This window comes from Magallana gigas, chromosome 7, assembly GCF_963853765.1.
Source record: "Magallana gigas chromosome 7, xbMagGiga1.1, whole genome shotgun sequence".
Lineage (NCBI taxonomy): Eukaryota > Metazoa > Mollusca > Bivalvia > Ostreida > Ostreidae > Magallana > Magallana gigas.
The window spans coordinates 16069411-16087272 of record NC_088859.1 but is presented as its reverse complement, the minus strand read 5'-3'; the positions used below and the strand labels follow the sequence as shown (position 1 = coordinate 16087272).

The 17862-nt window shown below is 34.3% G+C and overlaps 1 protein-coding gene across 3 annotated transcripts; it reads left to right on the top strand.

Annotated features, from left to right (window-relative positions):
* The first annotated feature begins 4870 nt into the window (after positions 1-4870).
* LOC105347229 (uncharacterized) lies at positions 4871-14430 on the top strand. Of its 3 annotated transcripts, XM_066066303.1 has the most exons (3): positions 4910-4971; positions 6310-6466; positions 12411-14430. In XM_066066303.1, the coding sequence occupies exon 3, from the start codon at positions 12413-12415 to the stop codon at positions 13748-13750; it is 1338 nt and encodes a 445-aa protein (XP_065922375.1). In that variant the 5' UTR covers positions 4910-4971; positions 6310-6466; positions 12411-12412; the 3' UTR covers positions 13751-14430. The 3 variants fall into 3 exon arrangements, with proteins under 3 accessions (XP_034313527.2, XP_065922375.1, XP_034313528.2); XM_034457636.2 differs by lacking the exon at positions 6310-6466 and having other exon boundaries at positions 4871-4971; XM_034457637.2 differs by lacking the exons at positions 4910-4971; positions 6310-6466 and adding an exon at positions 5809-5830.
* The last annotated feature ends 3432 nt before the right edge of the window (positions 14431-17862 follow it).

Here is a 17862-nt window from a genome sequence, read left to right as displayed (position 1 = left end):
ATGAATCATTTCCATTCAGAATGTTTATTTTTGATTCTATAAGCATTTGTTGCCATATTTTCTGTTCAGGGGAAAAAGCATATATTTTAACATAAAACTTCTCTGTTTCTGTGGAAAACCTAGATAATTACAAGTGTTATAGGTGAAGAAGTCCTAAACGGATGATTTCATCATGCACCTGAAACCTTTGGACTCTAACTTTGATCATGTGTCCGCTATGGTATGAATATAAATTGAACTAGTTTGAAAACTCGCATATCTTTCTCTTATCTTTGAAATCTATGAAAATCAAAATATGAAGATGTGTGCTAAAAAAACACACGAGAAAGATTAAATAACACATGAACACATGGTATGTAAATAATAAACAGCTCTTGTTTTTAATACATTTCTGAATCAAGTACATTCAACATTTTAAGTTGAATAGAACTGTTCTAAAATACAGTTTTGTACAGTATATGTCTTTGAATTTATACATCATACTACATGCATATCGTGTTACATGATGGTGCTCTTATCTTACTTGAAAACTTCTATAAACGAAGTGAATTACAGGGCAATTATCATTTCTTATTTGAGATAGCCATGCAATAAACATTATTTTTCACACCATCACGGAATATTATATAACAAATTGGCGAATGTAGAATTTTCGGAGTAAGTCGCATAAAGGAAACATTGTGTATGCAAATTATTAACCATGCATTCATTCCCAAGGAATTCCCAATACATTGAGCACATGTATTCTTCGCTCTGTATTATACTCCTGTAATACATACGCTCGACTACGGGAAAATCGGCGAATTACGTGCAACGCATCCACTACATGTATACATAGAAGCGCTGTGTTTCGTCAGATATGCCTTTTATATATCATGCGAGGATCAAGAAGGGGTCGGGGCCCCCCAACCTGAAAAATTCGAATTTCTTATATTTACATAGTAAAATTCATAGTAATATTACCGAAACCCCTTCCCGGCAAACTTAAATATCTATTCCATCCCCCCTGGAAAAAAAAATCTGGATCCCCGCATGATTTATACGGCGGCCTGGAAGGGCCAGATGAAAAAATAAAAAGTTCTTTTTGTTCGGACAAATAAGTTATTTGTTCGGACGAATAAATTATTTGTTCGGACGAATAAGTTATTTGTTCGGACGAATAAGGATTTGTTCGGACGAGTTACGATTTGTTCGGACGAATAAGTTATTTGTTCGGACGAATTAGCTATTTGTTCGGACGAATTAGGATTTGTTCGGACGAATTACATATTTGTTCGGACGAATTAGGATTTGTTCGGACGAATTATGATTTGTTCGGACAAATAAGTTATTTGTTCGGACGAATTAGGATTTGTTCGGACGAATTACGATTTGTTCGGACGAATAAGTTATTTGTTCGGACGAATTACGATTTGTTCGGACGAATTAGATATTTGTTCGGACGAATTAGGATTTGTTCGGACGAATTATGATTTGTTCGGACAAATAACTTATTTGTTCGGACGATTTAGGATTTGTTCGGACGAATTATGATTTGTTCGGACAAATTAGATATTTGTTCGGACAAATAACTTATTTGTTCGGACAAATAACTTATTTGTTCGGACGAATTAGGATTTGTTCGGACGAATAAGTTATTAATAGTGGTACATGTATGAGAGAGAGAGAGAGAAAGAGAGAGAGAGAGAGAGAGAGAGAGAGAGAGAGAGAGAGAGAGAGAGAGAGAGAGAGAGAGAGATGTGTCATAAGTCATTATCATGGATACATAAATGTGAAAAGTCTAATCAGTTTACATGATCATGCGCGGATCCAGAAAAATTTACCGGGGTAGTGGTGGTGGTGGTGGGGGGTCTGATAGATAGTTTTGTTTGCGGGGTGGGGGTGCAGGCCCCCCGACCACCCCGGCTCTAGATCCGCGAATAGATGTATGCCAACTCTAGGCAGCGCAGGTTTTTTCTTTGCTAACTATAAGTTTTATTTCGCGCAATGCCAGAAGAAATGATTCCAATAGTCATAATTATATGATTCCGCAGGTGGATTTCGATTGTCGATGTTTATATTGAAAATGTAGTCATATTCCTGTTTACTTGGGACACTGGACATACGAAATTATCTTTCGCCTTAACTTTATACATATACATGTATACGATCAAAGTTAACTGATATGCTTCGTGGAATTGTAATAATCGCACAATTACTTAAGTGACTTATAAAACAAACTAGTTTTTACTTATACTTTATAATATAAAGACTACATGTATATTTAGACTACATGTATCTGCTCTGGTAATGATGTAGATGAAAGGGGGGGGGGGGGTCAAGCCACCCCTTTCCTTCAAATGATAAATTGCTAATAATATAGACATAGGTGTTACATGTATACTATCTGACATGTATGCAATATCTGACATATTGTGCTGTCAAGCTTAATTTTAAAACTCTATCTGTCTAAAGGATTGGAGTTATATTATCATGGTGCCATGGGTTTTCGATAGTCTAAAACTAATGTTAACCTTAATGGTTGTCTCATTAGTCAACTTTGATTCTATTTCATTTTTAAAATCAGACATAGCATCAAAAATTGTCGATACAAAATCAAAGTTAGTCGTCATCATATGCAGTTTTTATCTATAAATAACCTGGATGCCGCATTCGACCGATAAAAATAGGCGTCAGATGTTTACGATAGTATGATTCATAAACAATTTTTTTCAATAATAGTTAAGAAAAATGAGATACAACCTTTTGAAAATATTGTATAAAATTGTCAATTGTTTTGTAAGCTTTTCTTTCACCTTAAATCGTCCAATTATTTTAATTTTCCCCATAACTTGGTTCAATCAGTTATGATTATTCAATCAGTTATGATTATTGATAATGTTTTTATTTGCGCTCCTAAGATTCAAAACATAGGAAAACTTTACAAAGCCATGTGATAATTTTAACATGCAAATACGTCATCAAAGGTCTATTTGACGGACAATAAGAATTGTTATCATTAAATTCTATTTTTATTACTTTTTTGCATTATAGTTTGGATGTTGGGATATTTTGCTGACTTTATATTATAAAGTATAAGTAAAAATTAGTTTGTTTTATAAGTCACTTAAGTAACTGTGCGATTATTACAATTCCACGAAGCATATCAGTTAATTTTGATCGTATAGATGTATATGTATAAAGTTAAGGCGAAAGATAATTTCGTATGTCCAGTGTCCCAAGTAAACAGGAGAATGACTATATTTTCAATATAAACATCGACAATCGAAATCCACCTGCGGAATCATATAATTATGACTATTGGAATCATTTCTTCTGGCATTGCGCGAAATAAAACTTATAGTTAGTTAAGAAAAAACCTGCGCTGCCTAGAGTTGGCATACATCTATACGCGGATCTAGAGCTGGGATGGTCGGGGGGCCTTGCACCCCCACCCCGCAAACAAAATTATCTATCAGACCCCCCCCCCCCCCACCACCACCACCACCACTACCCCGGTAAATTTTTCTGGATCCGCGCATGATCATGTAAACTGATTAGACTTTTCACATTTATGTATCCATGATTATGACACCCCTCTCTCTCTCTCTCTCTCTCTCATACATGTACCACTATTAATAACTTATTCGTCCGAAGAAATCCTAATTCGTCCGAACAAATCCTAATTCGTCCGAACAAATAAGTTATTCGTCCGAACAAATCCTAGTACATGTACGTCCGAACAAATAACTTATTTGTCCGAACAGATAGCTAATTCGTCCGAACAAATCTTAATTCGTCCGAACAAATAATTTATTTGTCCGAACGAATCCTAATTCGTCCGAACAAATCCAAATTCGTCCGAACAAATAGCTAATTCGTCCGAACGAATAAGATTATTATTTTTTTCTCATCTGGCCCTTCCACGCCGCCGTAGATTTACCCTCCCCCTTCCTCCACAAAAAAAAAAACCAAGCTTCATTTTCCCTGATAATGTTGTCCCACTTACCAAGGAATCTTATATACACATTTAGACATATAAATTGTGTGACATGAACGGTGATGTGCAAGGTACATGTATTGCAACGCAGATATATAGAGGGTGGTGTAACGATGGATAATGTTTGATAGCATTTAAATGTCATTGTCGGGAAGGGAGGGGTCGGGGGGTCGAGGCCTATTTTCAGTAACTTTACTATATGGTTTTATTTAGTATGAATTCATCCCCCCCCCCCAAAAAAACCAAAAAAACCAAGCATGGCTTATGTTACATACATTGAGTACAAAATCCGTTTTCTAAATTTTCAGAAAATTTCCCGTCTAATATATCTAGATCTAAATGAGCTTTTTTTTCCAATTTTGCATTTTATTAATTAAAAGAAAATTTGCGGCGAAAATATCATTAATAGATGCAAAAAATCTTATTGTGTGTGAAAAAAGGACACGCAATAATTATTTCAATTCAATGAAAACGTGATAAATATCATGACATTCACATGTATTCATATATATACATGTATATGCATGTACACACCATTGTCAAATTAACAACACTCAAAGAAATGACAAGATAAGATTGTAATTATTTTAAGAACTATGTGTATTTGTTAATCTTGGAAAAATCCTTCTTCTATGAAGTAATTCATGATTTTTGAAATGCATGGTTTTCTTTACATTTCTTTTTTATTCGGCTACTCTGAAACCCCCCCCCCCCCAAAAAAAAAGGAAAAGAAAGAAAAAAGAATGGTGCAACGTCTTATTTGAAGTGATAGCGAAAGGGTTAAAAAGCCATTGTTTAAGATAATAACATTATAAATTAAATATTACACACAAAACTGCATCCAATAGCGCTAAAAATGGTACGCGTTGTGGCAGATTGTTACGTCAAAGCATGAATTCAACGTCATTCGTGGCACTGAAGCGTAATAACGTCTTTATGACGTGGCATCAAAAAGGTGGACTACACGACGAATTGCGAAAATTATTTATACGGTATGTGTGTGCAACATTCCTGTAGTTTTCTTTAACCAAAGGTTGTGATTTAGTTTTTTTAAGAAATAATTTCCAGTATTTAAAGGTAGCCATCCTGACGTAACCATATCTTCTCCTTAACATTTATAAATGCCTCTGGGTTCAGACGATGTTTATTCAATAGTATGAAAAAATCCCAAGATTTTTCCCTTTGAAACGCCCCTCTAGCTTGTCAGGTTACAGTACATAAAAAATCTTCCCGGGTTTTGCATTACAAAAGAGATGAAAGTACCCGGATGATAACATTTAAAAAATTGTGCGAGGTATTCCGAGTGATTTCCGAATGGAGAAAAGATGTCAAAATGCCCCATTATAATTCTCCGTAAGAAATCTGTTTTCGTTCCTGTGAATTTTCACGAGGGAAAAATAATAATGTATGAAGGAAGTTATCTTGGAAATTTTCCCTTTCATCAATATCATGCACTTTTTTCACAGGTATGTGTATTTTTATTGAAACTCGCCCAAATGTGCTGCATAAATAAAAAATAAAATATAATATTTAAGATTATATTTATACGAGACATCCACATGTATAATCAAACACTTTTAAATAATTTATTGTCCTTTGTTTGTAATGTGTATGTGACCTTTTTTGTCAAATGACTCTTCCTGTACTTGAAAAATGTATTGATTTAGTTCTGTGCAAACTATGGATTTATTTGATTATTAGCATGTCCACTTACGATAAGTTATCAAGTGGCCTGTTGAGACCCCTTAAACGTCATAGCTTTTGACTGTCTGGATTTACGTGTTCATGTTTTGCTGCATGAGGAAAATCGTTTGCGTCAAGATTAGGAATTTTGACTTCAACATTTTACAGGTATCGAATTGCAGTTCTGATTATAAGAGAGTTAAACAGGTAATCAAAGCCCAACTTTAACCTTTTCAAATGTTGTTTTTAACAGTATTTGAAAAAAAAATCATTAATCCAGGTCATGTGTTATGCGATGCGATAATTTTCTCGTGTAATCATAACCATGTAGAAAAATGTTCTTCTTTGCTGTTGCAGATATAGTTCTGTCGACGTGGCGTTGATTAAACCATTGTTGTGACGTGGTTTAGTTATTTCATTCAATACATGTAGAGTGTAGCATAAAATTGAGGGTGTACTGAGCTGGGCATCGGTCTTATATTCAACTTGAATAATAAATATTACACTGTGGCGGCACTGATGTCATTTAAAATCAACAAATCAAGAATTTCTTTTTAGATATGATATCTGCCAAATACTGTAAGTGGCATTTATCTTATTTAAAATCAGTTGATAGTATTATAAGAACGACGGTTAAATTGTTTTAGAGGTGGCAGTGTGGATGGACATAGAATAGCATGATATTTGTGCGCTACAACTTAAATCATCGATCAATATTATAAGCGAGACCTTCGAACAGACGTTTAATAGTCATTTGGCGGATATTGGTGTATTTGGTTTGTAAGACGCGGGATATTTTTAAAGGTACATTTATGTTTCATTCTTTTTTAATTGTTGAAGTAATCTTCATAATATTTAACAAAGTCAGAGGTAATTAAGTCCATATGCAAATATGTTTTCAAGTAATTATGTTCAACTCGATATTAATTTTACGGAAGCCCGTTGGTGCCACGTAGGAAAAATATTTTATCTGGCGGCCGCCAGATAATTATTTGGCGGCCGCCACTTATTATCTGGCGGCCGCCACATAATTATCTGGCGGCCGCCATATAATTTTCTGGCGGCCGCCACATAATTATCTGGCGGCCGCCACATAATTATCTGGCGGCCGCCACATAATTATTTGGCGGCCGCCACATAATTATTTGGCGGCCGCCAGATAAAACCTGACTTCCTGATGCGCGTGCATGTTTTAATGGGAGCTTTTTAGGGAGTTGAGGAAACACTCTAATTTATTAGTTTTATTAATTAATTATTTCTGAAACTTGACATTAAATATCAATTGCAGAGCTTAGGATTTTGAAAAACTGGTTGAGTTGAATGTATAGAAGACTTTGTTGTTAGAATCTAGAATGAATTTTATATTACTTTGTGCCTTGTATTATACATGTATGTTGTAAAACATGGTATTTTAGAGTTGATTCTGAACTTTTAAAACTGAACTTGACACCAGTTCAGGAAATCTTAACATTAAAAAACCTTAACTTGAGAGGAATTTTATGTAAACATGTATAAGTAAAGGAACGCACTGCCTTCTATGTGTTTTAATTTTGGTACAAGAATTTACCAACGCAGATTAAAGCCAGCTTTATTGACCACGACAGCTAGTACAGGCAATATTATCACGAGAGCAGATCCATCTATGACTTAATAAGGATAAACTAGGATAAGTGTGTACTAGCATTCGTGGCCATAAAAATGAAACTATTTAACTGACTGTGTTGTTAAACTCTTATTCCAAATCACATGAAAGGCAGTACAATAAAAAGACCGTGATCGGCCACATTCTCTCTGGGTAAATCAAAGTACTGAGAGTACTAAAAGGCGGGGTCTTGAAAGTTTGAATTTGTAATTGTTCACGTTTTCCTCCATTATGTTCCAAAAATTCTGAGTTTGAATTAGTTGTTTTAATCTACATGTAGTATGCTAAAGTTCGGCTTTTTGCAATTGCCTGATAATTTGTCATAATTTTGCTAAATCCCGACCGGGACTGTTCTTCATAATTGTAGAAAATTGACACAACGGTACTGGCACTGTACCAGTTATCGGCTAAAATTTAATGTTTTCTTTTCGTATTTTCTTATTTCGTGATATCTTTGGATAAAACTTGCCATATTTTAAATACTGAACTCCTTATTTATCAATCTGTTAGTTTATATCATTTTTTAGAACCGCAAACATCTTGTTTTGTGATTTTTATCAGACCCCGAATTTGCCTAGTTTTTACGATCTACTGTATTGTTATCGGCTTCGTGATAATGACATAGTAAAATCCCTGTACATGTTGATTCTATACTCTGCTAAATGAAATTTGAATTATGTCCCTTGTGGGTCAGGCTAAAGTAGTCGGGGTTGTGATACATTATAAACAAAACTCATAAAATTATTCGTTTTTTATCATACGGTAATTCACCAAATCGTACACTATTCAATACATAATTATGCAATCAGGCGTTCAACTGCGCTACGAATCTCTCGGAAATTAATGAATTCCTTTTGTTTATACATGTTATATGTATTGATATTATTTGTCAAATCAAAGAAGGGATATAATAACGTATCACAAAGAGGTAATATTCTGTTTTTAACTTATTACGTCATTTTCCCCACTGCTGAAAGTGCAAAGATGTAAAATCAGCGGTAAACAATGATCGTTTAAGCTCATGTATAAAACATATTCAAGAAAGTTTTCAAGCAAACATACTTTTCTTTATCCGAAAAAGACGACTGAATTAAAAAATCTTGGATTGTCCCCTGCTATAAACCCGAACTCTCAGTTTAGCCGATAACTGGTCTTAGCCGATAACTGGTACGGTACCAGTATATTATGTAAAATAAGACCCCAAGAAAAATTTTAAAAAACTACAACTAACCGGGAAAATCAAAACAACTATATTTAGGTATATAATTTAAATCGTTATATTTATTTATTTTGTGATCGGTAGACAAATCAACAATTTGAGATTTTTCGGAGTTTCCATAAACCTTGTATAACAGATACCGTCCGACTTATAGATTTTCCCTTTGATCACCCCCCCCCCCCCCCGCCCCACGGATAAGGATTTTCATGGTTTATAGATTTTGTAAATTCATTCTTTTATTATTTGTCAATATTGTTTTGGCGAGTCTGCGCCCCCCCCCCCTCCTTTTCAAAATCGATGCTACGTGTCTGTTATATATTGTACGGGTATTAGAAACAATATCTACATTGCTTCATATATTCGTGATTCTGTACCTCAGAAGCATTGGGAACATAGCCTTTCCTATTATGGCATTTTGATTAACGTATCCAACAGAAGCCGCAAGTGATGCTACCTTTTGTTTCAAAGGGCCAAAAATGGAAACGTCGAGGGGTTGCAGAATATGGGTTGTGTGTGGCAGCAAACCCATGACATGGACGTCGTTAGCCATTGCCTTTTTAAGAAGGGACAGTGAGATATGGGAATCGTGGTTGTCGAAGATGAGAAGAACTGGTCTCCTACTTCCGCAGTGCGGCAGAAAAATATTATTGAACCACAACTCGAAAATCTCGCCAACCAGCTTGGAGGAATCCCGTCCGTAAAATTCCTGTGGGGCAGACCTCCTTCAAAGATTATGCAAGTTGGAAGCACAGTGCCGTCAGCTGCGACACAAACATACGCTGTACAATGCGAGTGTCCAAGATTTGACTGCTGGTACGCATGTGTGCCTTTACCAACCAAAACCTTCTTTCGACATTTTTCTTTACCTGTAATTGAGGGAAATTTTGTATTTTTTAATATCACATGTGTAAATACCGCTATTTCATCCACTCGGCAATACCAATTTAAGTTCATGCGTCGGACTCACGCGCTCATATTTAAAGAAAACAAAATAAAGTAATATTTAAAAAATCATGTTAATTAATTGAAAATTCTATTTAATTTCCCCTTCCATGTTAAGTACTTGTTTTCATCTGATGTCCTACAAATATGAAATTAAATTGGTGTGACCCTAGTTTTTCTTTTTCTTTTAAATATATATTGTATAATTATCTTCAGTTCTTTAGTCCATGGAATTGTATTTTAATAGTCATGCAATATGAGTCAGCATTTTTAAAGTACCGCTGAATCCGCTTTCATCACAGTTGAATATCTGTGCAGGTTTGTCCTTAAGGCCCAAGTCTTCAACAGTTTTGTTCAAAAGATTGAAGTACTGGTTCGTGACAGTCCAGTTGGACATTCTAGCTCTAGAATTATCTAGCACCTCGGGAACTCTTTCCGAAATGTCGGGATGTCTTTTGAAAAACCATTTTGAAGGACCATTTTCTAGGTTGAACAATGTTTTTCGTCCACTTTCTTTAACTATTGCAACCACGAACGACTAAATTGAATTAAAAAAAAAAACATTGAAGAAAATTTACTGGACTGATCCCTTCAAAATATTCAAAAGTAGAAATTGGTGTATAAAATAATGTATAATTTTAAGAAATCGTGTACTTATGTTTTAGCAACATAATTTTATGAATAAAAGAGAGACCTTCAATAGTTTTCTCGACACGGGGAAACCTCTTGTTCCCATATGTTTAATGTAATTTAATAGAGACACTTCTTCGTCCTCGGTAAGCATACGTGGTGGACCTGGCGTTGATCTCTCTATCTTGTTTTCTTCTTTTTATGTGGTCAAACACAGTTGACGTAGGCACTTGGTATTCTCGAGCAGCCTGATAAGTATTTAACTTTTTTGTTCTTACATCACTCACAGCCTGATGGAAGCATTCCTCTTGGTACTGGTGTCTTTTTCTTTTGTTCATGATTCTCTTTTTTTTTTATACACAAATAAATATTAAAATATATGAATGCAACGTTATTTTACGGGGGCAATACAGATGGCGGAGAATTGGATATGGGACTTAATATATTTTTCTTATTTTTGTTTATATGATTACAATTTTAAAAAAAATATCTATTGTCTTTCATTACCTTTAAAACAGTTTGATAACTGTGCATTTTATGCAGGTTCAAGTTAATTAAATAGAGTGGCATGCATGTACTGGTTTGTTGATTTTATCGATGCAATTAATTTTATGTCCTCTGCAAATTGTAATTTGAATTATGTCCCTTTGTGGGGTCAGACTAAAGGTCGTAAGGGTTATGACACATAAACAAAACTCTAAATAAAATTAATACTTTGGTATCATGCGGTAATACACAAAATCGTACTGAATATTCAAACATGGTTGTCGAATCAGGCGTTTAACTGCGATATGAATCTTACATAATTCAGCGATTTCCTTTTGTTTGTATGCATCGATATTGCATGTCAAATCAAAGAAGGGATATATAACAACGTATTACAGAAGTCATAGTCTATTTTTAACTTATTACGTCACTTCCCCCACTGCTGAAAGTGCAAAGATGTAAATCAACAGGTAAACAATGATCGTTTAAGCTAATGTTCACAGGATATTCAAGAAAGTTTTCAAGCAAACTTACGTTTCTTTATTCGGAGCAGACGACCAAATTAAAAAAATCTCGGATAGTCGCGCACTATAATCCCGAACTCTCAGTTTAGCCGATAACTGGTCTTAGTCGATAACTGGTACAATACCAGTACTACATGTAGATTGAAACAACTAATTCAAACTCAGAATTTTTCGAACATAATGGAGGAAAACGTGAACAATCACAAATTCAAACTTCCAAGACCCCGCCTTTCAGTACTCTCAGTACTTTGATTTACCCAGAGAGAATGTGGCCGATCACGGTCTTTTTATTGTACTACCTTTCATGTGATTTGGAATAAGAGTTTAACAACACAGTCAGTTAAATAGTTTCGTTTTTATGGCCACGAATGCTAGTACACACTTATCCTAGTTTATCCTTATTAAGTCATAGATGATCTGCTCTCGTGATAATATTGCATGTACTAGCTGTCGTGGTCAATAAAGCTGGCTTTAATCTGCGTTGGTAAATTCTTGAACCAAAATTAAAACACATAGAAGGCAGTGCGTTCCTTTACTTACACATGTTTACATAAAATTCCTCTCAAGTTAAGGTTTTTTAATGTTAAGATTTCCTGAACTGGTGTCAAGTTCAGTTTTAAAAGTTCAGAATCAACTCTAGAATACCATTTTTTACAACATACATGTATAATACAAGGCACAAAGTAATATAAAATTCATTCTAGATTCTAACAACAAAGTCTTCTATACATTCAACTCAACCAGTTTTTCAAAATCCTAAGCTCTGCAATTGATATTTAATGTCAAGTTTCAGAAATAATTAATAAAACTAATAAATTAGAGTGTTTCCTCAACTCCCTAAAAAGCTCCCATTAAAACATGCGCGCGCATCAGGAAGTCAGGATTTATCTGGCGGCCGCCAAATAATTATCTGGCGGCCGCCAAATAATTATGTGGCGGCCGCCAGAAAATTATATGGCGGCCGCCAGAAAATTATGTGGCGGCCGCCAGATAATAAGTGGCGGCCGCCAAATAATTATCTGGCGGCCGCCAGATAATAAGTGGCGGCCGCCAAATAATTATCTGGCGGCCGCCAGATAAAATATTTTTCCTACGTGGCACCAACGGGCTTCCGTATAATTTGAAAAATTATAAGGAAAAACAATTTTTGCCGCTTGGCTAAAATACTGCGGGCATGATATGCATTACAGGTATGAATTGTTGGTACAACAAGCCGTCATTCATGATTCACTTTGTTTTTTAAAAAACCAAAACACTGCCACGTAGTCTGAATCAGTTCGTAGAAATCTACTTTCTTTTTGTCAGAGATGGCAAGCGGCGAAGGCAGACGGCTTCAAAACGCATGGAGGGCCCCCGTGGACGTCTTTGGCCCCGGGGAAAAGTCAATAAAGTCCCAAATCCAGTCTCAGACGATGGACTACGAGTTTTCGGCCGACCTATGGGAGCAAGCGTGTGCTGTCGTGGATGAAGTTTTGGATATCATTCTTTCGGAGCTAAAAACGCAGGCACAAAAAATGTCTGAGAACTTGGAGATCGACGTCAGATTTATTCGTCAAGCAAGTGCAAGACAAGGGTTAAAAATTGTGGCTCCAGATGAGTTTGATGCAATTGTACCATTCAAACTGAAAGGATTAGAGCTACAAGAGGTACGGTTAAAAGATACCGATGGCAAAGTTCTTCCAGGGCAAATGCGTCTGAGAGTTCTGAATCAATCTGTCTTGATAGAACGTTTTTCCCGATTGCACACACTTGGAGTATTTCAGATGGACCAAGGAACATGCTTGATTAACACCAAAATGTTGCAAGAAAAGGTGTTCAAATCTTTAATGGATAAAACATTATCCATTACAGAAGATAGTTTAAAGAGAAAGGGGTACAATGTCACACGTGGGTCGAAGCCGCCAACCATGAACATCAAAATTTCTTCAAATCTACCATTTCCGATTGATGTCGACTTTGTTCCAGGACTTTACCTGGGAGATGAGGCTGTTATGATTCCCGATTCAGTAACAACGCACCCAGGATCAATTAGGATGAACTTTCCTAGATTCGGTCTTATGAAGTGGATTAGCAAAGAAAATCCCCGCATGCGTGAACAAGACAAGGATGTTATTTGGCGGAATTGCTCGTCGTCATACGAAAGGTACATGTTTGATATGTGCTTAAATAACAGAGAACGGCTCTATATTGTCACTGCCTGTCGCATCATGAAAGCCGTTGTCAAGACCCTCAGAAAAAGACAAAACCATGCCGCCAATTTGCTGACGTCATATCACCTCAAAACGATCGCCATGTATTGCATACAGCTTTTGACAGTTCCAACAGTCGCACCCCCTGACTTTCATCTTGGGGGTGTTCGCGAGGCACTTGGTTACTTTTTGAAGTTTTTGAAGCTGGTTTTCGATAAGGAGACTCTGCCAGAGTTTTTCCTGGGAAACGAGTACTTGGGGAAAATATTTCCAGACTCTTATTTTGCAAATGAACACAGAAAGTACAACCTATTCGCCAAAGAGAATCCCAGACAAGTGGAGGCGGCTAAATATGGCTTTGGCGGTATGGAGGCAATATTGGAGGGCTGTTATACATATGCAAGTCTCAATGAATCGGTGATCAGATGTTTTGAAAACAGAGTACTACGGATGTGATTCGTTTGACGATTATCAGTTAGAAACATTCAAGATTCAATTGATGAAATTTGTCTCTTTTTAAAAGTGCTTGATTGATTATGACGTCATCATTATTTTACCTTAATTTACTTTTCCTTTACCTTGTTAATTTAATTAAAATGCTTGATGTAAATATGAATTCTATTAAAATCAATTTTAAAAGAATTATATTTAGCTACGCTTTTTATAATTCATTTAAAAACCAAATAAATTGTTATTTTAGTTTTTACTTTGAAATAAAACCCCGATTTACTTATCATTGAAGGAATTAATATCTTTAACTTCAGAAACCTTAGGTTCTTTATTGACTTTTTTGTCCTAATTTATGAAAACAAAGAACTTAGTGGGATCCTTTAATCACTGCATACTATGTTAAAGGGCGCTCAATCTTGCAACATGAGCTATATGGGTGTCTGAGTGATTAATAAATAAGAATAAAATAGTGTTATGACTTGTTAACGTTGTTTTAAATGTACATATATATATTGTAGTTAAAACTGTGTAAATAGAATAACATTATTTTAAAAACTCAGTGTATAGATTGTTAAATTAAACACAATATTAATAATCAGTAAGCTTTTGAATTATTAATCCTGAATGTTCATTCAGTTCATGCTTGTGTACAATCCATTCTATTCGGAATAAAACCTTAAAAACGCTGTTTTCTTATATATTTGTTACTATTCTATCAGGGGTTTTTTTTTGGATTCTGGATTCATGCAATATTATTTTTCAATGCTCGACTTGGTCGATAAGTTAAGATTTGTGCTTATTATAAGATTCCCCCAAATGGTCAATAGAACTTTAACATCGTTTGACGACCGTAGTTGACGGTCTCCTACCCTTGTCCTTCGGGTTGTACGTCGACATTATACATACATTACATGGCTTCGAGGGGGACATACCAGAATATTTGCCCCGAGGTGAAAGGAAAGCCCTTGAGTAATATGTCGCCCGATGCCTTCTTGACAGTGAGGGCACTTTTGGATCATACCAGTCTGATACTGTATTTGTGGAGTTATTTAAAAGTACAAAATATCCGCATGTATGACACTGTATCCACTTTATCAATACGACGGTTGTTCAAAACACGACAACAATTTATAATCTGTGTAATGACATTAACAATAAATTATTGTTTTGTCACACTGGTACTACAGGGCTCGTTGTTAGAAATTGACAAGACTGTGCATTCAACCACAAATTATACCCCCGTTTTTGATGGCGAATTAAAGTTTCTAGTAAAAATTATTTTGAAAGCAAACTTTGTTAATATGATGGTTATACTATTTTTGGGTAGATCACAAGTATTGCATGCATTGTTAATGTTACAAATTATATAAGTATAAAAAACATTCTAATGATTAATTTTTTATTTAGGGGAAATCCGGGTAAATCCGGACACCGGGTAATTCCAGACAGATTTAAACGTCATGTATTATTTATAAGCTTTATCGTTGTCATGTAAGTATCTAAAAATAAATCAACATTTTGTTTTTCTTATTACCTTACGTAAATACCGATGCATTCGGATTAAAAATATTTACGTCATAAATTGAACTTTGAGCTTTGTCATCTGAATGTTTAGCTGCGGGAAAATTTGAAGGTGAAGAGAAGCTAGGAGGGGAAAAAAATACGTAAATATTATCTAAAATGAAGTTTAGTGATAGACAAAATAGCGTAGAATAAAAGATAGAAAACATTATTTAAGTCAAATGAATAATAAAAGCTCCACATTAATGAATAATTTTATTTTAAAACCTTGTCCGGAATAACCTCACCGATTTTAAAGCAGTGGGGTTATTCCAGACAGCATGGAAAATCAAAGTAGAGAGCTGTACATAAAAGTCAATATAAGGCTTATTCATATAATGCTAAACATTCTTAATATTCAAAACATTATGACATATTCTAAAAAAGGACTTTGTTACTTGTTTAAAACAACCTCAGATTAAAAAATAGTTGATGGATTGGCAGTACTCAAATGAAACACTTAAAGATGGCAAACTTGTTACTTATATATTTTTGAAAACTAATTTCAGACTGGAAAAGTGTTTAACTATATTAAGACCCGAATACAGAAAGCCAATCTGTAGACTACGGATATCAGCGCATATACTTTTCATTGAATTGGGCAGATATAATAACACACCTAGAACAGAAAGAATATGTAAAAATTGTACACTTAATAGAATTGAAGATGAGAACATTTTCTTATCCAATGCAGCAAATTTACAAAAGAAAGAGAGGAACTATTTGATTTAATTTCATCTAAAGAAAAACATTTTACTAGTTTGCAAGATAAACAAAAATTACTTTGCGATTTTACACTGTGAAGAATTAGATATATTAAACTCTCTTTGTAAATTTTTACAAAAGGCATTGCCTTAATTTGTATTTCCTAGTCAAATATTGGTTTTTAACTTTTCAATCATGTGATATGTATGTACATTTGTATTTTGACATATTTATGTATGGTGTTTAATATATATATACAGAAGACAATTGTATTAAGTGTATAGAAACATACATATATATACTAATAAAATGTTCATGTCTGTCCTAGCTCTTTCAATCATCCAACTTTTTCCCTCTTGTATATGTTTATTAAATGTTTTATGTACATTGGATGTTGTATGTACAATCTTCATGTTGCCCCTTGAAGGCCCTTAATTGGTCAATAAAGCAATTATAATTATAGGAATTATATAACTACGAAATGTGGGTTCTTGACACCTCATATTTTATCAAGTAAATAAAGTAGTGCTCAGATCCACGAGTTTCTTGAGAATTTGAAATGTTTTAATACGTCTTCTAAATACATATATCTGACCCCCCCCCCTCTCTCTCTCTCTCTTCCTCAAGCACACCCAACCCTACCCTTCGAAAACAAATAGTTTTATTATATTTTTATATATATTTTTACAAAACATAAATTATTCAAATTATTGTGTTGCACGCGCAAAAGAAATAAAGCCATAAGATATATCATTTTTTGTTCAGCATGCCTAAACTGATAATCTACAACCTATGGGCTGTTGCACCATTGGGGCCTCCGAGAACTGATGGTGGGTGCTGGCTACAATTTACAGGAATATTTAGAAAATTCATTTGACCCTAACGCTATAACCATCTTTGATGGTCCAAATAAGAAAGCTTATCTGAAAAGAGAGTGCAGAAATCGTTAAATTCTTATTTAATCTAAAACTATAGAAAGTGTGTTATTTTGCTTATAATTCGAAAAAACCATTATAATATCAATAAAGTGATGATGTAGTAAGTAGTTATGACGTGTTCAATTATACGATTCCTATCAGACAGTTTATAATTGATATCCTTCTGCAAATAGCTCTGACCTAATTATTGTCCATAATTAACCGGATTTTCACTATACAAAGAAATTATTGTCGATTTCAGGAATATTGTAATAGTATAGTGGGTTTTTTTTTTACAGTTTGAGGAAGGGACGCTACTCTTCCTACCCAACCTAAAATTAAGTGTCATGAAAAAGCTTCAAAATTCAGACCAAACACTCAATAAGGAGTGCTTACAGTAATTTTGATGGATGGTTTTTTATGTATCACACTTGCTAAACATGTAAGTTGATGTGACACGAGTCTTGATTTATCTCTCCTATTTTACTACTGACCAGTTGATAAACATACTTGTACAATTGTCATGTTCATTTTCATAAAAATTCTGATATATATATATATATATATATATATATATATATATATATATATATATATATATATATATATATATATATATATCAGAATTTTTATGAAAATGAACATGACAATTGTACAAGTATGTTTATCAACTGGTCAGTAGTAAAATAGGAGAGATAAATCAATTAAATTGCAATTAAATTGTTTATAATTAAAATATAAAAGGTGGTAAAATCAATTTAGATATAAATAGTGATCATGATGTACTTGTATATTTCTTTATTATCATTTGAAATGGTATGTTATAATTAATAAAAGTATTCTTGAAATTTTAGATATCTGAACTTTCATACTCAATTAACTTTATTCTCATAGTATAAAAACATACTTTGCGTTGCTGAAGGTCTTGGTAGAATT